Below are 24209 nucleotides of genomic sequence, written 5' to 3' on the forward strand. Positions count from 1 at the left end.
GTGGAGCTTCAGCCTTCAGTTTTGTTCTTTCTTCAAGATCTGCAAATAAACTCAGTACTTTATTCAACCTATAAAGGTCATTTTTGAAAATCAATTTATGAATGACAGTTCAAAGTCCTTTGGAATCTTTCTAAGCTCTCATTTGGGATAATTTTTGTGCTTGGGCATGGTGACTTGCAGAGCTGTGGGCTTGTTTCTTTCACAAAAATTGACCTCACAGTTCTTAAAACATAAAAGCTTTCAAAGGAAAGAACAGATGTTTACAAAACCTTGTCTGAACACTTTTTCCAAGTTACAGAAGCAGTTGTATTTAATCTACCAATAGTCAATGCAAGTATAACTCCTGAATTCACATAATGGTTATATATATGTGATTTTGTCTGCTAGATTAATTAACCACTGTTTTGCTCTTCATTCTATTCATTTTGCTGTGCTTTCTATTGTGTTGAAAGATAAACTATACCTATCATCATAAGATAAACTCACATTTCTCAAAAGCAGTTACCAATTCTGCTGAAGAGATGTACACTGGGAAGAGATGTAAGTAATTATGGAGACAAGTAAGAAAAGCTCAAAGAAGTAACATCTTTAAGTCAAAAAGGCTGTTGTTCTGTATCCAAATAGCTGATATAGAGCTCTTTCCTTAGGGTAAAATTGCTCTATTTAGAATCACTCTTGCTGATATTTGTCTTACTGATTCTTAATTCAGGAAATAGGGTTTATTCTTTTCCAGTGACTGTCTTTCAGATCAGCTTTAGTGACCCTGAACTTAAAGGAGTTAAAGACTGTTTACATTTGCATTCAGTTATGAGTCACTAAATTATCCGGTATGGAAAGATCTTCAAAACTCACCTCAGCTCAGCTCTGAGGTTTCAGTTGCATGCAAAACGTAGTATTCAGGCTTAGTCTACTCAGAAGCCAGGATGCAGATTTATTCATCCATTGTTTTTGAAATCAAATATATCTAAATGTCAAAGCTTCTTAAATGTGTGAGAATACTTGCCATTATTCCTGTACTGGGTCACCTGATCTAAAATGTTAGGATCTTTTTTAACTAAAATAGTTGTTTTGTTTTTATTGTCTTTTAATTTATTTTCCTTCCAAGAGTTCAAGTGCTTTTCAGTACAGTGGAGATATGATGGTATGGAGATAAAGCTGAAATGTTTCTTGTGATGAACCATTAAACTATGAACAGGAATCAGTTCTTCACATCTATTTTTTCCTGGCTCATATGTTGAAAAGTTTGTAGTGTAACACTGCAGTGGTAAAATGCCTTATGCTCATTAGGCATCTTTCACACCTTCTGTCCTTCACTTCAGTCCCACATGTCCTTGTAATAGTTCGATCTTATTATCTAAATCCAGAATAACTCTTGACAATTAGTACTACTTACACTCAATCAAGACTGCTTGTCAAGAATTTGTACACAGCAAAAGGTTGCTCTTGCTGTCTTCAAAATATTTATTAATTATGGTCATAAGCAAAGGGGAGATGACCAGTGGGTAGATATTTTTAGTGTTTCTATCCTCTAAGTATTAATTAAACCAGATTAGAAACTCACATTACTCAGGCAAGTCTGAACTAATCAAATCTGGACAAGCTTTCAGAAAACTTGTTTAAAATACATACACTGTAATAGGAAAATGTTAAATTTACAGAGAATGAGATTCTGTCATCTTTGCTCAACTGGTTGTCTTTCGCAGTCCTGAAGACAGTGGTATTATTAAAATATAGTGCTCCCCAGTCTCATATGTGTTGTCCGCTGTCTGTCTACGTTCAAGCATGTATCTACAGAGGATGTAGATTTTTTCAAGTGTTCCATCTTTGTGTCAGAATTGTTTTACAAATAAGGAAAATTGTTAAATCCATGAACTAAGACCGTAACAATGAAATAAAATCCGAAGAGTACTTCAAAAGCCTCTGATGGTTTTATTAACAAATACATCTTATTTAAATTGTTATGGCATAAGATTAAACTCAAAAATAATAAAGTAAAATATATGCTTTTGCAGATATAATATGATGAAAAAATAATATTTTAAAAGCACCCCAAAAACCTCAACAAGTTGTTACATTTTTTCACATAATTATTCTTTCCAACATGGTGCTGGTTCTCTTTCAGCTATAAAGCTTCTGATTTCACCTCTATCCCACTTAAGAATCTATTATTAATTCCTTTAAAGCATGCAAAAAATATGACTTCCAAGAACAGCCACATAGTCACAGAACTCACTGCAAGGTTACCAATGAATAAAATATCACTTAGCACCACAACTGCAGTTTAAGTCTATATCTGCTTCTGGTGGAAGTGGGCACAAATTGACTACAGCAAGACCCACAGTAACCTGTTGCCTGCCCGGTTCCAAGCTCCATGTCATGGCAAGTTGCTTTGTCAGTTATGTCGTTCCATATAGCACTACTGTATAGTTCAGTAATATTTCATTATAATTCTTACATGTCTCCAGGGAAGTTACATTTTCAAAGGTAATGTGTCCATTCCAATGTATATGTTGGGAAGTAGATATTTCTTAACGGTTAAAGGGAACACTGAGTCAAATCTCACATTGTATGAAAAGAAATCACAGAAGTGCAAATACATATGTATGCATACATGCAGAAGAAAGCCGCTTTGCTACCTGTAGCACAGCCAGCTGGAACTATATGCCATACTGCCATTTACTGCTATAGACATGAGCCCATGCTGGGGCTCAGAGTGTGTATACATGAATGTAAACTTTATCCCCTGGTTTGAGAAACTCTGCTAAGGGAAGTCTATGTTTGGGGAAGCAGTAAGGCCAGGGACAGTGTGGAAACTGAGTTTTCTCTCAGGCATCTATATGTAGCCCTAGGCCTGCTCCACTGAAGTCCCTGTCAGAGATCTATCACGAGAAAGAACTAAGCATGTTACATCAAATGGATAACTAAGATAGTATATCAACTTCATGGACTTTTTTCCATTTCCAGCCATGTGAACCTAGTAGAAACAATACCATATTTCCCATTATCTTCTATAGTTTCTATAGGCCAAGCTTAGCATGATAAATTCACTGAAAGGCATTAATTCTGGAAATAAAATTCTCAGTTCCAGAGCCTAGAAATAGCTCTCAGTACAATTTCTTCAGCAGATGAAAAGTGATATTTTTAACTGCAAGCATGGTCTCTGTGCAGGTTGGTCTGATCAGCGTCTCAGGGAGTAAAAATCCAAAGTGCCCGGTGTCGCGCAGCTCAAACGCAAACGCATATGGGATACCGTTTTTGTAGGCCCAGTCCATAGAGCTGCCAGAACTCACATCTGAAATACAGAATTCAGCAACTACTGAAAAAAAACAATTTCAGCGCAGGTCATGTTGAAAGTGCGAGATGGATAGTTTTTGTGGCATTTTATCTATCAGCCCAATACAGGATTAGACCTTTGATTTTCACAGGAAAAAATTAACAACTGACTTCTCTGACTAACGTGAAAATTCAATAATGTGAACTTTTAGTATAAAGCCCCAGACAGTTCTTGTCTCCAAGTGAGTGCAGTATAAAGCTTTGCTTCCACAAAGATCTCCCAGCTGGACCCTTGCTTGCATGCTCCTCAGCTTAGCTTTTTTCAGTCAATTCATTAGTAGAGAGAAGGAAGAAAGATGATAAAGTAAACTATGTCCTCCTTTAAAAAGTTCTTTTAAGATTTCTTGTCATTTCTGTCTCATTGTCTCATGATTTCCCTATAGCATGAGAGCATTTGCATAGGTGTTGTCTAATATTAACAAACCTTCCAGAGGAAGTGTGTTTCTTATGCTTTTCTCCATATGCTGATTACCCAAGACACTTACAAGATCCATCTCCCATGCGGCCTGCTTTCCTCTGTGCAGTTCTAGCATTAACTCACAGTGCTATTCCTTCGACACAGCAAACAACTGCACTGTAATGAGCACAAGATGATGACTGTGGGCCCGTGATAAAGTGTAACACGTAAAGCCTCAACCAAAACACAGCAACAGCAAGGGAGAGGCAGGAGATTACTTGTGAAAGATCTTGCTATTTACTTAAGTTCCTCACTTTTTCAGTCTCTTATCTTTGCGAAGTGAATATTGGCCTCATAGTTTAAGTAGAGAGAATGATGCTTCTCTGAAACGTATTGAATATCATTTCCTCTTTCCTGTCTATGTGGAGAGCTTGTCTGACAAATGTCGTTATATATTTAAAGGGCATATTTTAAAGACATTTTGTTTATATAAAGTGCATTTGGATAAATGCGAAGGATAAAGTGCATTTGAAATCAATCTCTGAAAAATGAAAGATATTTACATACAGATACCATTGCTGTCAGTTATCATCATTTAAACACTGAGAAATTTGAAACCTGGGTTTTAAAGAGATCATCTTAGATTTTAGAATGAGCTCTCTGAATGGCTGTATCTGTCACAAGGACACAGAGAGCAAGACAAGCAATGGTGAAAAATGAAAACTACTTTGAATTATTTTCTCCCAAATGCTTCGTAACTTTGCAGTGCATTTGCAATATCTGATAAAGATCTTTTATAAAAGAAAAATCTGTTTTTATATTTTCTGAATGTACTACTTGCCAGATTTCCTCTCTCAAATGCACTGCATTTTAATCTCTTTTATTGCATCAGTTGGCTTAATCATATCGCAATCAACTGACTGAGTCAGTTACAAAACTTCTTCTTCCGCCTTTCTCACCATGCACAACAGGAGCAAAGTTCATTTAAACAGTATTTGCTTTCTTTGTTATAACAAAGGTGGTCTCCTTGTTACAGGTAGTCATACACCTGCATCAGAGGGAAACTCACACAAAGTGCTGGATGCAGGACCGTATCTGTACCTTACACCATAGGCAGACTGAAGAGCATTAACAGCATTATAGGCCGCAGACTCCTGTGTCGGGGGGAAAAAACAAATGCATAAATTAGATTCTGAATTAAATACTGCACAGGGGGGAAAACTGAGTTATGTGTCGCTGACTACTGATGCAATGCCCTGTTCTGTAGGCCCATGGCAGCTAACCCAAAGTGATTTTAAGCGAGAAATACATTATTTATTTTTACTGATGTGCTAAGAACTTGATTCAGTATTTTCATGGCATATATAAACTCATTGTACTGTAAGTGATCAGCCATTAAATATCTATAATTATAGGTGTATATATACCAACTCAGAGACACAACAAATGTTGGAAACATGTGAGATGTGGGATAAAAGAATCTCATTTTTAGGTAGAATAAAAGCTGTGCAAACATTTTTCTACCAACAGCTGCACATATATTTCCCTGTCTGCTAAACCTCATTTCTACTGTGTGAGTGAAGTCTGCACTGTAGAGTGGTTAAGTGAGCAGAGTGGGAAGAGGGAAAGAGGCAAACTTTTCTCCTGAATCTTTGATGGACTGGAGAATGTTCACGACTGGTCTAACTTCCTTTAGGACCAGATGACATGGGCCTGGAGATTTATTTCCACTGTTGGAGAAATACAAATTCAGAACTGTACAAGGAAAATCAGTGTCTATATTTCAAGATCCATAAGTATGCATTGTATTTAGGAGGTTTATGGCATTCTGTAAAACTGGATGCAGAAGGCCTGGCCCAAGGCAAATTCAGATGGTCCTAATGAACAGAGTGCTTCCAAGCACAAAGAAAAGGTGCAAGTGTTGGAAAGGAAAATGAATATTGTATTCTCAGAAGATCTTGTAGAATGTAGAGAGAAGGCCAGGGACACCTAGAAAATGCAGAGTGATCTCCCTATACAGAACATCATTGGAGCTAGAAACTGCTAGAATTTGAACCTCTGTGGGAAGCTGCAGTAGTTAAATATTTTTATTTCCCAAAGAGCTGTAGTCTTCAGTTTATGCAAATCCTGATGAACTTACGCTGCTATTCACCAGACATGATGAGTGCATTGGAAAGGATTACTTTGTACCTTCCTGGAATTTATTCACTCTCTGAACTTCCCGTCCTTTGCCATTGTCAGGAGTGAGAATTCTGGCTTAGTCTCTGGTTTGACCAGTACAGACATTCCTGTTTTGGATCTTTGTCCACTCCAGCAGACAAGCTAGAGAAAATTGCTTTAAAATGACATTAAATAATAAAATATAAATAGTAAAAAATAAAACAACTCACATTTATTTTTACTCACTGGTGGCACTGGTGAGCAAGTAGGGCTTTAGGTAATTTTACAATGAGAACTGCTCTTAACAAAGAGAAGAGCAATTTTTTAACCCCATTATGAAACTCTGCTAGGCAAAACTGGATTTGTTCAGTTCATCTCTTAGTGCAGGACTTCTGGAGACTGTGGCCTGGTGTTTTCAGCTCACCCCTCATCTCCATCATACCTCCATGAGAAGTTGCACTGCTGAGGTCAGTGCAGGGTTGGGATGTGGCAGCCAAATACTGCTGAAGGGTAAGTTCTGACTCACCCATACCAAGCATAAGAAGGTGATGGGAGACCTGAGGCAAAGAGAAGTGCTGTCCTTGGGACTGCTCCCCATTTACACATGCGGATGCCTTGACTTTTGTGAGTCAGGGCACACACATGACCCTGAAGAGCCAGGAGGTGTCAGATCCTGTTAGGCCGCAGCCATGGCAGATGTCCCAGTAAATAAGCCATGGAAAGGAGAACAGAGCCACAAAGGGGAGTGCTCCCTGCTTGACTTACAGAGCAATGACAGAAAAGGGGTGAGCCATGTTGAAATCACTGTGAAGAAATACTTGGGTAGTTCCCACTCAAGTATGTAGGGTATGTAGGCGGGTGTTCCCCCACGGCTCTTAGCCCTGAGGGCTGCTGCTCACAGCCACTGCTGGGTAATGCAGCCGAAACTGGGGACTGTGCTGATCTGCATCATGGCATGCAGGTCATGCCATGAATATACCTAAGCAGCTAGCCTTTGAGCACTGTAAAGGAGAAAGTTCTGTACAGAACTGTCAGATATTTATGAAGAGATACACAAGCTCGGCTGTGTCATTTAATCTCACTGTAAACAGTACTGCAAATGAAGGCACAGGAAAAAAAGGAACAAACAGTAGGTGAAATTTAAAACTCTCTAGGTGAATAAATGTTTCTGCTGTTTTGTTTTTTGTTTTCTTCAATCTTAAAGTATGATTTACATTTTAAGCATCTTAAAAGAACAGATTTCAAGAGAGTGTTAATAAGAGACTTGTGCCTAAATTAGAACAGAATATGCATGTTGTGATCAGTACACAGCTCTCCCCTTTCAAAGCAACTCTGAATAATTGAACACTTTAATCTAAATGGTAACTGACAGCTCTCCAGAATGATATAACCCAGACAGAAACACCCTTTCTTTTGCTTGGGATTAATTGCACCCCTCTGTTAACACTAAATACTCTGTTGTACATGTGAAGTCCTCTGTACAGAGTCCATGTAGATCAGCAAAGCTTGTTCCATCAGCAGCAGGGAACAGGGACTGCCACTTTCCAACACACTGTAATTCTGCAAGAGAACTGGAGAGCCTGAAACCTCAGCCTAAGTCATCATTTGAGACACTTCAAATATTAAAGATGGTTCAAAGGAGCAACCAGCTGATGGAGCCTTTGGCTGTTGGCAAATATTAAAACTTATAAATAAATAAGTAGCAGTATTCCATTCATTTTCACTCTAACACCCTCACTGAACTTTCTAAATAACAGGAAATTACTTCAGTTCCTTATTCCAACTGCCCTGTTCTTTTTGCCTCATTGTAGTAAAAATAAAGATGGATTCCAAATACTGGCAGAATATTTAGAATTGGGATTTGACTTCCATTTGTCCAGAACTGTTTCTTTGTTGCTTTAGATCTGCACACCACTCCCTCTGATGCAAAGCTTAATGGATCCAAGGTCTCACAAACTTAGGGGACACTTGACACTCATCAGAAATGAACTCCCTTAGTCTAACAGCTGTGGATGGAAAGTCAGAGTGTGTGCACTGAGGGACAGTCACCTTGCCTCAGAAAGGAAATAGCTACCAAGCAATAAGAACATGCATTAAAGACTTGGTGATGTGTGTGAAAACTCTCAGAGATCCCTTTTCCTTGGAATGAATTTCATGGCACTGTCTGCTGTTTTCTTACTTTAGTCTGAGTGTTGCTGATAGCCAGCAATCATCTTGCAAAGGAGATGCTGATTCTTTCTACCACGACGTCTTTGTGTTTTTCTGTCTTGGCTGTTCTAAAAAAAAAAAAGAATGCCTGCACCTGCTGGTCTTCAAAGAAATGAGATCCTGGGGTTTAAAATTTCAAGTGTATATTTTTTTTGGTAAGTAATAGTTACCAGCTCATTTGGGAGGCTCTTCTTTCCCTTTGCTACTCCCCAAAAAAGGGTGAAGAAGGTAGAATAAAAACAAGGTTCACGGATTTATTCACAGTCAGTCCCCAGGGATCTTATATTTTTAGCTCCACTGACTGCATAGCTAACTTCTAATTTTCTCTGTTTCCCAAGAATGATATCACACAGTAGAAATTTTGGTAACTCGTGAAATTAAGTGTCGTAACAGAAATAAACCAACAAAGAATTCAGCTTGTGCGGTGCTTGCTGCTTAGCCTCCTCAGAAGGCAGCAGAGTGAAACTTCAGTGAGTCTCCAGGGACTAACACATCATTTATTCTGCACAGGATAAATCTAAGATGCAGTTAAGCTCTTTTTGAAGTAAACAAGCTTAAACTGGTAAACTAAATGTCACCATAACTTTCAAGACCAAAATGAGAGATGTATGGACAATGTAATTTTACCAAGAATTGAGGGCAAAAGAAAGGGCTTGCTACTGATTGCTGCAATGGGTGCCTGTTAGCAGGAGCAAACAGCAAGTGAAGGTTGAGCAACGCTTTCCTAGCAGAATGGGCTAAAGGGAGGGTTTTGTGCAGAGGAGGCTGGCTAACAACAGACTTCAAACTGCAGGCAGGGTGAACGCTTCCCTGCATTTGGATGAGCATGGAATACATGAATTGTATGTATTCATAGATCAATAGGCTTGCATCAGAATCTACACTATTAATTTATTCTCCTAATAGGTAAAAGCTCCAAAGCTCTTGGTGTTAATTAACTGCTTGTTGTAAAGCTGAAAACACTATGCCTGATACATAAAGCAACAGAAGCTTTATTTTTAGTGAAATCTACCAGATTTCTCTTCTAAAGGATCAATGGAAACCACTTTAATTTTATTTTTTGGTCATAAAATTGAAGACAATCTTCTTTGTGCCTCACTCAGAACAGAGTGACAAATCACACTCAGAATTGTGTCTCTGTTCTGAGCATGAACAGACAGAATTCCAGATAGATGCCCAAGGACTTAACTACATTATTCTTCTTACTGTTAATTAAATAAAACTAAATAAAATGATAATACCTATGATTAAAACCTAGGGATTTATGCTATCAGGTAATTTTCAGGGACTGATGGATAGAAGGCACTATACCATTTTAATCAAATTACTGCTGACTCACTTCAAGTGAAGGTTATATAATCAGAAACGAGATTGCAAGCAGATCCAGAATGCATACTGCTATGTATTAAATAAGTGAAGAGCATGGATGAAACAACTCTCAGTACAAAAACGTTACCAAAAGAAGCTATATGGTGAATTGTGTTCTCCCCAGTGCTAATGTACTTACCACACAGCTGAAGTTTGGAATAGTTGCATATTTGTAAGAGTAAGGGTACAGCAGCATCTGTGCATAGGCATGGAAGGACAAGTAGGCTTTTATTTGTTTACGATGTTTGCGAAGAAAATGAGCAACAGCCTTTACTTCAGGCTCAGACTCAGGGAAGGGACCACAGTAGGTGTCATCGCAAGGGTGAAGTGAGGCCCCTTCATCTAGAATGGAATGAGAAAGCTGATGGTGAACAACCACAATGAATTTCTGAGGGTCAGCCCGAGTGACCTGTGTGCAAAAGCATGAAAAGCAATAAACAAATTGCTTTCATGTGACTGATGGGCATGAGCCAGTGGGACCTCAGTACAGCAATCTGCTCATCTAGTAGAAGCACCAAGTGGCCAAGTGGCCAGCTCCATGCAATGCTTCCCAGAGGTCATATTTTTAAACCATCAGAAAAAGGGGAGTCTGACCTCACTTTTCTTCAGTATTTTCTTCAGTAACTTCCCGTACAAGGGGCACTCTATATACCATTCCAGCATGAAGTTTGTGTTAAAACCATTTCAAGGTTTCAGTTGGTTTATTTGAAATCAGAGAACTATGCCCCTGTCCCTAGTCACTGCCAGGACAAATCCAGCCTCTAAGAATAGTTTCATTTACTAACTTATAAAATGATAGCTACAATGGTAGGTAGCTAACCTCAATGTGCATTACCTTAGAGACTGGTTTAAAACAGGAGAAATTCCCTGACTGCCTATTTTTACTCTTATAAACCCTATGAGAAAAAAAAAAATGATGTGATGCATGGGATGATTGCTCGGTTAGCTAAAATAGAAATCATCTCAGCTTGCACAGAGCTTATTTTTCTTTCAAAGAGGGGCAGGGGTTCAATTGTGAGGATTTCTTTCACCACATCATCCTGCTCAGGTGGCAGTAAGCTACAGAAGCAAAGCCTACGTGTAATATCCCATGAGGTAGTGAAAGATGAAACTCAGAAAAGGAGACATAGCAGTGGCTCCTTTATCATCTAACAATTCTGGTTCTAAGCCACTGTCTCATTTACAGCTGAGGGCCTGGGCCTAAAAGAACAATTTTTATGCAAATCCGTGCTACTCTTTTATCCACTGTGATTTCAAAATGCCACGTTTTACTTTGACCTGCAGAATAATAATAGTTTGTTTGTGACATTCTCTTGTGCCATCAGGGACTTTCAAAAGCAGTGTTTTATTAGCTTTCCTTTGTATAATAAGTACTTCCATCTTCAAATAATAAGAAAAGAGCAGTGAGAGTGAGAATGCATAATAATACGAAATAGAATGAGGTTACGCAATCATCCTAATGCAAAAAAAAAAAAAAAAAAAAAATTAAAGTGAAAGTATCCTATACTGCAACTTCATTTGTAGTAGGAAAAATGAGGCTATCATTCAATGGCCACAGGTGAGGATATCAAAAGGTATTAGTGCTTAGATAGCAGTGGATATGGGAGGGTTATATTGAGGGCAGATGGTGTCCTCCCTGCAGAACAGATGGCCAACATGTCATCCAAATCTCAAGAGCACCCTGCCTCAATGTCTTGTCAGATAATATAGCTAAAGGAAAGCTATTTCACAGAACCTGCTTTTTTTTTTTTTTTGCTTTTTTTTTTTTTTAATGGATGCTTCATCTCCCATAGCAGTGTTGTATGCTGAACCATGAAAATGAGTCTCCTTCTTAATAAACAGTATAATCCTGCAAGCTTAATGTTAAATGACCCAGTAGTAAAATATGACTCGGTTTAGTTACTTTTAGTGAAGAAAAGCTTCTCTATACTGTTCAGCCTACTACCATGAGCCACTTGTAATCCCAGCAGTACTTAATGCTTTTTCTTGAGTGAAGGTGGCTGATGGTAAGGAGGCCGAGTTTCAGTGGTGCCCGTGGACAGTAGTGTAAGGATAGCCTCAGTTTTCATACTGAAAGTTTCTTTAGTGTAACAAGAAGGAAAAAAAAATGAAACGGTGCTATCAACTCCTCTGAAATTTCAGAGTTATAGTCACGAGAAGAAAATGGAATTGCATGAAATGTCATCATACTGCCTTATTTTTGTACCTGGGGGAGGGCAAGCATCCTCTGATATACCTCATGAGTATAGGTGCAAAGGAAATGTGTGCAGAGACTGGTAAAACAAAATCTGATTGTCTACAGAAGCAAGACTGGGAGTACAGATGACTGGAGCATGATTCTTGAACTTCCTTGCAGCCACTTCTGCCAGAGTGGGGCTCTGTCCTCAGTGAGCAATGAGGTGCACTGGAAATTGGGATGTACTGGGAACTTTTACTCCTACTACTTCTCTCTTGGGAACTTTGGATGCAAACTTCTTCACTGGATTTGCCACATGAAATGATTTAGTTCTTTGTAACTGATTATTGATTTTAAATTTATGATCTTGTGGACTGATTGCAAGGCACAGAATAGTCTTCTGCCTTGCAAAACATCAAGCCTGCCTGCGAACTCTAGGTACGACTGAACTGTATTAAAGGATTTTTACAGGTGTGTGCAGGATTAAATTTTAAACGCATCACGATTATACAAGTCTCAAAGTGTGATATGATCCAGATTCTTCTCTGCTTCATTTAGTGTTATATTAATGAGAACACAGGGCTCCGGATGAGGATCTTCTGCGCACCAGTCAGCCCTGGCCATGACAGACCTCTTTATTCTCTGCTGAAATAAAGAGTAAGGTGGAATTTGGGGTCTGGCGCAGGAAGCAGGGCATGTGCTTAGTGGGATGCTGAGCAACCCTGGAAGAATTTTTATTTTTTAAAGGGTGAGGACCTGTCTTTCATGTGTAGTGCAGGGAAGAAATGCAACAAGCAGTGGATTGAAACACACAATGTGTGTGTATTGTTATAGTTTCACTCAGCCCAGAAAAACTCTTTTTCTTTTATCAAAAAATGAGTAAGTATTAGTGGGACTCAGCAAAGAATGTTTGAGTTTAAATACAGTGGGAGTGTTTTAATACAGGAGAGAATTTTTAATACAGGAGATAGGGGAGAGGGAGGAGCAGAATGATTTGAACAAAAAAAAAAAAAAAAGATTAATTATGACTAGAAAGAAAATACACAGTGTGAATATTAATGTCCCACTGATAGGTCTCTACAGTACAGCTCTGAAGACTATGTAAAAGAATGTTCATTCTAATTAAGCTGCTGGCTGTCTTCTGAATAGTAAACATATGTCCCCAAAATACCTCCAGTTGTGACTGATGTGCTTAGGTAAAAGATGGTAACAGTGATGTAGGAGTTTGGTTGGTTTTTACATTATTTTTGCAGCATAAAATTGCCTTGAAGATCATGGTAGCAGGGCTATATTCTGTAAAGGAGAAATTCTCATCTAAAAACTGTAACTGCTTCCATGTCTGTCTTCTCTTTACTGCAAATAGATACAAGTTTAGTAGTTGATAGAAAAGGCTGACACCCATCTCACTACAACTACCTGAAAGAGTTTGTGATAGGGGAGGTTCAGGTTGGATATTAGGAAAGATTTATTCTCCAAAGAGTGGTGATGCATTGGAAGAGGCTGCTCAGGGAGGTGGTGGAGTCATTGTCCCTGGAGGATTTCAAGAAATGTGTAGGTGTGTGGCATTTGGGAACATGGTTAGTGGGCATGATGGTGATGGGTTGATGGTTGGACTAGATGATCGTAGAAGCCTTTTCCAGCCTTAATGATTCTGTGATTATGTGAAATTTGAAGCATATTTCACAGGTCTAAGTTGCACTGAATATGTAATTCTTTTCACCCTCGTCACACAATCACCCTGGGTAGGTTATTTTTACTTAATTTGATCCACACAATTTAAAAATCTCCACTTGGAGAATCAAGTGAAATCGCACAGTACTTACTGCAAGCAGTCAGCACTGTGGAAACACACTGGAGACTTCCAGTGGAAGAGGGTTGGGCTGAAGGGCTGTTGAGTTAGAAGCGTGTAAACACTGCTTCAGAAAGGCAAAGAAAGCTGCTTAAGATGGGAGAGCAGGCCAGCAGAAGAACCAGGTGTAAAACACTCTATTTCATAGTGAAGGGCTATTACTTCTGGTTGCAGCAGAACTTGCGCGACTGCTGACTTCTGTGTGTGAGCTGCATCATCTTGCTATAAGTTTTAATAAAGTACCTTTTCTTTTTCAGTTGTTTCACTCCAAATCTTCTGCTAGTATTTCATTACTACTGTGTTCATATGCAAAATTTAAGTCAGTTTTTATGAAAGTATTTGCAGCAATTCTAGGAGCTTTAAAATGGATCTCCGTACATTTAAAAGCATCTTCTTTCTTCATTAAATCACTAACAATAATAGCCTTAAAATGTTCTCAGACATTTCTCTACGAGGCCAACAAAGCAAATCTGTTTCCAAAACTAAGTTCATCTCAGAGTTTAGATAAATTAAACAAAACAAATCTAAAATGTTTTCTAAAGTTGTAGTCAGGTAGATTCTGAAATGTGATGGACCAAACTCAATACTGCACTTTGAATGAGTTATATTGCAGAACTACAGAATAGCTGTACGTGCAGTTTTTAAATTTTGCCACACATACCATAAAAACTTCTTTTCTGATGAGATACTTTTTTCCAAAGTTTAGGACTTTTTTTTTCCCTTAAGATAGAAGGAACATTTAAGCCTTTCCTTGTGGTGTTATGAGAAAGAAGCTTCAATTTTAACAACGGAAAAGAGAACACTTCACAACAAATGTGACCTAACCTACTTACTGTGTTGGATAATTAAATACAGGGTAATCTGAACTGCTGGACCAAAGTATTTCCAGACTTACCGCACCATTTCACTTTCCAGTTGCGATTAGCATCAACCCCATAACACCAAAACCTGGAGTTCTTTGATCTTGTTTTTCTCCAGAACCGATCCTAAGGTAAGTTTTAAAATAATTCATTAGCAATATTGCTATATTTGGACAGAAATCTCTCTGTTCATAAACAGACACACACAAAAGCTCAATCCAGTAATCATTTCCAGTATTCTATTTTAACTGAATTAATTTACTTCGATTTTGCATGATACAGAGTGATGAGTGAGATTATACAGAAAGTCACCTTTGAATGGTGTAATAAGCTTTCAGTCTTCCTGTCTGAATAATTTTTTGAGTAATACTAGTGATAGTACTTACATTTGTCCAGCTATAATGGTATCCATCCACATTAAATACAGGCATGACATAGAAATACAGCTGAGTTAGCATCTTTTTCATGGCAGGATCAGTCTGGTATGTCTGAAGAGCCTAAAGAAGATAAGCCGAATAAAGTAGTTTCCACACCAAAAATAATTTCCAGGTTAACTATGGTGACTGGCTAAATGGTCACTCAGTCTTTGGCCATATAGTGGCCTGATCCTACTCCTTTCTGTCATTCCTAGAGCTGTACACGAAAGGCTGACATATTCTTGGAAATGTGACTAAAGGAAGCATGTGTACACATAAAAAAGGTCTTCAAAAAATCATATACTCTCTGCTTCTCTGTTCCTTTCAATAGCTAAGAAAATACAACTCACATTCCATAGAAACAAACAAGTACATAGTGTATCTTTACATAGGTTAAGAGAGAGTGGAACAGTTCCTTAACTGAGGAAGCTTGTTTAGGTTCCATAAGGTAATGATGGTGAGTTCAGAGCATCTCTAAAAAGAATTTAAGGCTCTCTCTGCATAAGATTTTGTTGCATTCAGAGTAATTTTCTATGTTCAAAATCATCAACACAGACATCTTATTCCTTTACAATTTAGAAAACCCTGTTAATTTTGGAGAATCTCAGGTATGAAGGTTAGTGGAGGAAGTCTAGGTAGGCAAATGAGAAGCAATTCAGTGGTTCTGTTTGCCATCAGTAGAGTCCTTTACCATCTTCAGAAAGCTTGCTGTGGCAAAAACTGTCTCTGCTTATAGCTAGGCATCAAACTTCACAGTTTAAGTCTTGATTCTGTAAGGCAGGGAATGAAGTGTTTCACTGACATCTGGAAAGCCCAGCACATTGCCACTGGGTTCTGAGAGAAAACAGGATTGCTTCTCTCCTCCAGCTGCTGTGATTCTGGCCTGCAGTATTCCTAGCCCTCGGGATACCAGAGGAAATGTGTGTGGGGCAAAATAGGGAAAGTTGTTCTGAGATGAAGTAAGCTAAAAGCTTTTCAATTGACAAGTGCTAGGGAACGGTGTGAAGTGCAGGATTTCAATACTTCTGGGCTCCAATCCATACAGCTGGTTGGATTATTGACACTGCCACTGGGACTGATGGATGCCTTTTATGGGATGTCTGCACAAAATGCCTATACCACTGGATTTTTCTGGGGCTGGAATTTATTCCTTGAGGAATGTGAATGTTGTTCTTTTCTTTACTGAGGGCCAAATGAGACTCTTCAATACTTGTTCATTACCCTCTGTCATGCAGTGGGATGAGATGTTGAATTAGGGCAAGGTTATCACAGCGGAGAAGTGAAGGACAGCAGGCTTTTGAAAGCAGCTTGCTGCAGCCATGGGGATACTGGAAAAAGTATCTCTGGCCAATGCAGATGTCACAAGTCTCAGTGCCCCTTTGCCATCAATTTCCCAGATTCTTAGCTGGAAAGGTATGGCATTTAAATTCAATTTCTGTGTATTAAGGAAGCGACAGAAAGGCTACAAATACATCTGGATAATAGTAATGGTGTTCAGAGAACTTCAGCTATAGTAAAAAAGTAATTTCATCAAAACTGAAAGCAATGGTTGCTCAGAAATAATGATTATGAAAACAAAGGCTCTGTTTCATGGATGTTCTGCATGCCAAAAACACATTAAAGCAGGGCTGCTCTGTGTATTGCCACACACTTAAATCTTAGCAGGATTAAAAGCCTATAAGGTAAGCACGAATGTTAAATATGTCTGACTCTGTTACTGCAGTGAAAACAGAAAGAAGGTGTGCTCCAAAATGGGACTCTAGGGAAATGAACTTCTTTATCAGGCATATTTCAAGGAGAAGAAATTTGGACAGGGAGGAAACAAGTCACCACACATCACTTCCTTGACTTTTTAATGTTTTTCTTTTTTTTAGCCAGTGTTAAAATACAGCTCAGCTTGTGTTTTTGTGATGAGCATTTATGTAACAGAGGCAATGGAACTGGCATATTGCTTGTACCTCTCACTATGTATGCCATTATTTCACTGCAAATTATATCTGTAATTATGCATTTTGTTACACTGGAGTGTTATATATAATGTACTGTAAACTAGAATGCTGGAAAAATGAACTCTTCAAAACACTTTATAAAACCATCTCCTTAAAATAACCACAGACAATTCATTAATTTAAGGCAATACATTCCTTAAAAATCACATGAATTATCTTTGAAAAATTTCAGAACCTTTCCAAATCTGCAAGAAGTGACATAATGAAATATTTTAATACCTTTTCATGTTTAATATGTTTCAAATTCTGTGAAGGATATCTTTTTTCTTGTTTCACTTTAAAAACAAAAAAAAAACAAAAAAAACACAGACTGCAAAATGTTGAGCATCCTTTCATTTTTTAAAGCTACTCTGTATCATTTTAGTAGCTGCCATCATTGATAAAATACTATGAGAAACTTTGGTTTTACAGTTCCCAGCAATACTTTTCAAACTTTTATATCTTAAAATTGATCTAGAGCAAATATATCAATCATACAATTCTGTTCTTTAAAGCATATATGGTTTATCTTAGTAATTCGGTTGACCTTTTTGAGTACCATCTCATTTAAAATATAATGGACCTAGTACAGCTTTCTTTTTCACAGAAAGCAAGAGTATAGAGACTATAAACTGGTATGAGATCACATCCTTGTTCCTGAAATTATTTTGTCCTTCACAGTACATTTGTATCTAGCAATTTTATTTGATACACATAGTAAGGCAACACAGGCTGCATAACCTTACCTCCCTTAGCTCAGAGGTCTTTGGCAACGTGCCTTATGAGCACCAAGGTGTGCTGCTCCTGGAGCACAGCACGCAGCTCATTGTTTGGAACGTGACTCTCAAATCTTCCAAATAATGATCATGTGGCCCTCCTAACAGTGTTGAAACATTTTCTCCTCACCGTGGCACAAGCAATAGGAATATCAGCCATTAGTGAATTAACTGCATTGTAGTTTGCAGTGAACTCTCAGAATACAAAGTGATGCTACTTCATAGAACTTGATTCTGCTTTCCCATCATGCAATCAATAGCAGCTTTGCTGCTGAATGTGCAGAGAGCAGGGCTGGCCCAATAAATGCTGAATAGAGTTATTAGTGAATGAACAGATGATGCAGGAGCCCTGCCAACAACATGCAAGCAATCTGCCTGGGGGATGGGGGAAAGACTGGTGATTAATAGGAGGGGGCTCAATCATCTGGATCAGCAGAGAGTGGTGGTTGCTGATAGACCTCTGCCAGTTTAGGTTGGCTGAGGATCTGGTCCATATGAAATTTAATTTGGGGGATGAAGTAAACAAAACAGCCAAGGCAATAAAATGCAGGAGTTTAAAATGGATTTAGGATACAGTTGTGCTTTTAATAAAGAAAGGGGATTTACTCAGAAGGACAAAGCAAGGAGACAGGATTGAGGAAAACTTGAAACTGTGCGTGAGCTTAATAACGATTTCCTGTTCCCCAATTAATTGTTATTAAACTGAAGGTAACAGTGAGCTTATGTTATTTCTGGTTTTGAATTTAACATTCATGCTGAATTAACCTGTTACTATTTTAGCACAGGGAATTGGCTCTATTGCTGTTCTTACAGAAATCATATCAAACCTCTCCTGATAAAGCAGGACGAGCTCTTCTACCCATTTAGGAAGTCATCAGTTAAAACATCCTTCTGGTGGTAATGTGTAATGCTTTACTATCCTCTGTATTTCTTACATTTTAGCAAGGCAAGACTGTAATCTGCCATTTTATCAGTTTGGCAAGTCAGTTGTTTTCTCCATCTTTGTAGTTGGAAACAGCAGATCTTTTAATTTCCATTTTGCTTTTTACTACTAGTGCCCTGCTTTGGCACTCAGATCAAGGCAGAGTGGTAAGCCCATTACTAAGGAGAAGACACAAATTAGTATCTAGAACCAAACATCTTATAGCAGAGTCCAACTTTAAAGGTCAAAGTTTGAAATGTGCCTGTAAACTGAAACAATTATTTGTTTATTTCTTTGTTTATTTCCAAACAAAAACTTTCTTCCTCTTTGGCAATATACAGAAAATATTGCTAGCGGGAGGAATCCAGAAACAACAAAGAAATCTAATGGAATCTCTCAGAAGAGATATCACTGAGAAGTTTACAAAACAGAAAGACCTGCAGGATACCAAGAGCTTGTTTATGCCTCTACTTAAGGATGGAAATGGAGATTACACTGAAACAGAAAAGAGGGACAACAATATGACTGACATGTTAAAGAATGTCCCAATGTGAACTGGACCACTCTAGCAAAAGCAGCATCTTGTGCAAAGAAGTCAGACACGATTATACAGGTCTTAATAGAATCTGGAGATATAACTTCTTGGTTCAGCATCATCCCTCAGGAGTGGACTGCTGAAATATAATGCAGGATTTCTTCCCCAGGACAAGTAATATGTTAGAACAAAAATGTGAATGATCTTCATGCACTGAAGAAGAACACACCGAGCAGCACAAAGGCCTTCACCAGCAAGTGTCATTGGAAAGTCCCTACTGCAACACAAGGCAGCAGCTGCAGAGTTACCTATATTTTATCAAAATGCATTCACACTGTGAAAAATGAATAGCTGCAAGCACAAGAAAAGTAATTTTTATCTTCCTAAGATCACGAATAGTTAGGAAGTTGCAGCTGAGTAACTGAAATTGCAGTAAGGAAATAATACAATATATAAGGTTTTTTGTTGTTGTTGTTGTTGTTTCCTTTTAGAAAAGGAAAACCAGATATATTTTTTTTAATTTTTATTTTTTTTTCCATCATGAAATTGTCACATCAAAGGAAAGGACCTTCTCTAAACAACAGTAATGTTGAATAGAACTTGGGGAAAATCCACTAATAACCAAATGAAAAGGAAGCAACATTGCACAGCACAGAGCTAGTTTCCTACAGCTGTTTTTAAAACAATGCATCACATGCCTCATTGTGGTGATACAATGGTATTGCACTCCATCTTTTTTGGCAATGGCTTAGGTTTTATCCATTAAAAAAAACCAACACCAAAACATCACAACTGAAGGCCCGGTCTTATTGGTAGTGTTCACTGCTGCTTTCTTTTCCTACCTCTCAGAATTGGTGAACTCTGTTTTCAGTAGCACGGATGTGCTGGAGAGATGCAGAAACTCAGTGGGATGCAAGATGGCTGCTGAAATGAGGTTCAAAACTGAACCAGCTGTGGAGTGGAGGGGGGTTGTTGAGTAGCAGCAAAACCTAGACATAGATAGGTGTGACTATGGCATGGAAACTTCAAATGGCAGGGACAGTATTTGGAAGAAGAAAAAAATAACCTATGGATAAAAAAGATTCTGCATTTGCACTAGTGGCTCTTGCTGTTGAGAGGCTGATGAATGAAGTACTGAGGGAAGAGGCTGAAAGAGGAGAACTCTCTGATGGAGCAAAAACAAACAGCATTTCAGGCAGAAGCTCTTGACAGAAAAGAATGAGCTAAAGATAAGTAAGGCTGAGTGTTTCAAATATAGATGCTGCTGGATGAAACAGATGGATTTTTCCCCCAGATAATGGATATACAGGGAGTACTCAGAGAAGATGATATTTCTTTTCTTAGGTTAGACAGCTAAAAAGACAGCTGGGGAAACTACAGTCTGGCAAATAATGAAAATTAAGCTCCAACAATTGTATTACATTTATACTGAAAAAACTGTCAGAGTATTTGCAGAGAGATCCATCACCAGGTGACTGGGCCTTCAAAGGTGCAGAGCCCCATCCTCACCAAGCCACAACCACTCACACATAGGCAGGGAGCTGTAAGGGGATGAGATAAAGCCTGTAGAGCCTTCTGGTCTTCAGGAGTGCACTGAAAACTGATGAACAGGAGGAAAGCCCAGAGAAGACTTCACAGACAAAGCAGGTATAGTGGTTTAATGAGCAACAACAACAAAAAAATCAAGTCAAGCCAACATCAGCTGAAGAGCTGTAGCTGAAGGGAAAGGACCTTGGAAAGAAGGAGCACATCCAGGTAAAGGGTGAAGGAAAAAAAGCTGCAGGTGCAGTATTTGTTTTGGCCTTGCATGCCTCTGATTCACTTTGGGATATTTCAAAAGGTTTCAAAAGCTGTTCAGATTTCTGAGAGCCAGTACTCAAAGATACGCTAAGATCAGAGGTCCCCAGGATCAGGAGTGGCATAAATAAATGTATGCCACACAGGGAGACAGTCAAGTCTATACTTGCTTTCCTGCAAAAATTTCTGCTTAGAAAACTTGAAAAAAATTGAGATGGAAAGTATATAATGGGGAGGGTGAACTAACTACATTATCTCAAAGAGTCCCTAAATAAAGATGTAGTGAGCATTCTTTAAATGAAGTCTGAAATCTTGGACTGTGGGGAATATGTCATTTCTTCAAAGACTTTAGTCTGTTGAGAAATGATAGACCAAGTATTTAATCTTTAACAAACATTGGTGTGTTGTTTCATATAACACACTTACAGAGCCCTGAGATCAGGATGTTTCTGAAGTATGTGAAAAACAGGTGTCTGAATCTCATCATCACCAGGGAGAAAGGCAGCAATTGAGACTCTGGTAGATATGGAGAGCAAAGGAAAATAAATCTCCTCACTCCTAAAACCTTACCGATTTTGATGTAGTTCAGCATTACCCAAAATGATTGAGAAGGTGAGGCTGATTCCTAACAGTGAACATCAACACTGGGCTGATGAACTGAGTGCTGCTTTGATTGTTGATGCAGTATCCCACAGGTGTTTTGTCCATCAGGACATGGACTGAGGAATTTTGCAGAATGAGTTTGAATGTTAAACTGGCTTTCAGCAGTTCTTAAAGCAGGAAAAGTTACAGCTTTATGGTCTTTTAACCACACAGTCTGCCCAGCACTGAAAAATAACCAGACCTCTTTAAAAAAGTCATGCTGTCATCGTGGTCTCTTGCTTGGACCTGCTTCTGGTCACACAATTGTCTTTTTTTGGTTCTATATATGTATGCCCTATTATTTTAGGTATCCTGCCTTCACAATCAAGCACTTTATAAACATTCCTGAGGAAGAATCTGAGGCCTCAAACCATGCAAAATTCCTGGTAAAAACTGGTCTCTGGAGCCTGGTCCACAGGCCTAATGGCTGCCTAATTGGCAGTATCCATCTCACAAGATTTCTCATAAATCAGTCTCAAACTTAGCATTGTGCAGGCAGGTGTTGTCATTTTGCATCTTAAACAGCCTCTGTGCCTCTCTTAGCTCATTACTATGAAGTGAAAAAAGTGAAAAGTGGATTCAGGCCTGGTTTTGGAAGCAATTAATATGAATGTCAGCACTTTAAAAAACTCCCCCCCTCTGTTTAATTTTTCTTTCTGAGGCTGCCTGTTTTGCTTCCTGGCTGCTGTGAAGTATAGACAGATTGTGGTGGATAATTTGGAAACTCATACAATTGGGATCATAGGAAACACACGTTTCAGAATTTGGACTTTCAGCCATGCATCTCACAAACTGAAGTATATGGAACATACTGATTCTTTTTTTTCAGATTTGAGATTCTTCTGAGATAAGGCAACTATCATGACCTATATTTAAGGGCCAAGATGAGCAGGGATTCAGAGACGTGCATTTGGACAGCTCCTTCCTAGAGGACATTTGGATGGAGGTGAGAGAGCCGTTGTGGGTGTCCTAGCAAGGTCAGTGCCTGAACCAAACTTTATCAAGAAACATTGATATGATCCAGAAAAGGCAGAAGTAATTCTGAACATTTTTTCAGCAAAGATCTTAGATATTGGCTAGATTCTGTCCCAGAGGAGGGAGTCAGTAACATAGTTAAACCAGGAGAAAAATGCACAATACTCTCACATTAAAGAAATGTGGGTATGTGCAATGCAATATAAGCTGGCACATATTCAAAGAATCTTAATATTATTTTGAGACAAGTCCACAAATTTTAAACATTTCAAAAAAGTAAGAGCGTAGGCAGCATGAAAGAGAATGCCGTAATTCACATATGAAATGCAGACCTGTTGAATCAAGACAAGATGATAGTTTTCCATTTTTTCCTAAAAAGGATACATTCTTGAGAATTGGAGAAAATGATGATGGTAGAGAGTGGTGTACTTCCAAAGTATGAGACTACTTGTGCTTTCATGGGAAGTCTTGATAAGGCCACTCCCTTAGGGGAACACTTTTTATCTCAACAAACTTTATCTTTCTACTTGTCATTGGATTCTAAGTAAAGGTACAATCTGTTTTTTTTCTTCTTGAACATTTTTCATTACATTTCTTGAATTTTTTAATCTTTTAGGTTTTAAATACAAAATCTCCAACGGAAACAAAGAATAGTGCATCTTAGAGTTGCATCTCTTGTATTTTGTTTTCTGAAAATGTTGTGTGAATTTCAAGGTTATACGTCATTGGAAAGGATCAAATGGCAGCATTTATTAGAGTGAAGAGAGTCAAACCAGATGTAATGTGAATCCTCATCTGCTTCCACTAAACTGAAATAGAATCTAGTTTTGATGTTAATTTGAAGAGCAATCTGTGAAACATATTTCAAAATTTCAAAACAATGGTAAAATTCCAAATCTGAGATCTGGATAATTTGATATCTGAATTTTATTTCTCCTGAAATAGCTGCACACTCAGTGAAGCAAATTTAAATGCTCTTTGTTAACACATATACATATTTAATGTACTTCATCAGAAAGTCAGTGGATTTTGCTTTCTAAGTTCCACAAATGGCTCTTTTGGTCTAATATGTTATGTATGATAATTTGGGGTTCCATTAGACTCATGTATCCTTGCAGGCTGCCTTCAGAGTAGTCCACATGTAACCAGTTCCATTTCCTTTCTTAGTTCCTTTTGCTTCCTTATACTCCACTGCCCGGGACGTTTTTTCTGGCCCTTTTCAGCAGAGTAAGGCTTAAAGTTGGTGGGACTCCACTGTAACCTGTTATCTGTAGCAAATATCTATTGCCAAGTTTTCCACTACAATACCAGCACAGACACTTCTCTGTGGCTCTTTAGCTGATACCTAAGCGTGCACAGGAGTCTCATTTCTTGACTTGAAATGCAGTGACCAGTGGGTAGGGTTTGTCAGAGGTCACCATTTTCGCTAATTCCTGTAAAACATTTGATTATCTGTAACTGAGAGACTAAAGGCATTTAAGAGATGCCTTCTACAGAAACAAACAGTTAAGTTCTTATTAACGCCAGACCTACAGGATACAGAGCCAAGGCTAGAGCTCATGCTGGAGTAGATTACAGTTTTTAAAAAAGTGAACAAAAAATCCACCCCAATCCCAAACAATGGTCTTTGCTCTCCTCTTGTTTGTTTCAAAAGACAGTGAGGTTTGGTTTTGTACTTCACAATTGCATTAGCACATACTGCAAAACTCTTTCCTGTGTTCTTTCTCTTTTTAATCTTAAGCCTCTCATTCTAGATCTTTCTTTCCTTACTTCACCTGTTCTTTTTCTCTAACTAGTGTATTTGCAT

At 38.3% G+C, this 24209-nt stretch overlaps 1 protein-coding gene across 1 annotated transcript in view; it reads right to left on the minus strand.

Moving 5' to 3' along the window:
- Nucleotides 1-1906: 1906 nt before the first annotated feature.
- Nucleotides 1907-24209, minus strand: part of CPA6 (carboxypeptidase A6) — an 86441-nt gene continuing 64138 nt past the window's right edge. The window contains exons 7-11 of the mRNA XM_085221223.1: nucleotides 14738-14848; nucleotides 14387-14477; nucleotides 9606-9808; nucleotides 4800-4884; nucleotides 1907-3292 (exon numbers count right to left, since the gene is read on the minus strand). Of these exons, the coding sequence (XP_085077349.1) occupies nucleotides 3105-3292; nucleotides 4800-4884; nucleotides 9606-9808; nucleotides 14387-14477; nucleotides 14738-14848 (678 nt within the window). The 3' untranslated portion in view covers nucleotides 1907-3104. The remainder of the gene's footprint in view (nucleotides 3293-4799; nucleotides 4885-9605; nucleotides 9809-14386; nucleotides 14478-14737; nucleotides 14849-24209) is intronic.

Source organism: Meleagris gallopavo, chromosome 3 (genome assembly GCF_905368555.1).
Source record: "Meleagris gallopavo chromosome 3, MGAL_WU_HG_1.1, whole genome shotgun sequence".
Lineage (NCBI taxonomy): Eukaryota > Metazoa > Chordata > Aves > Galliformes > Phasianidae > Meleagris > Meleagris gallopavo.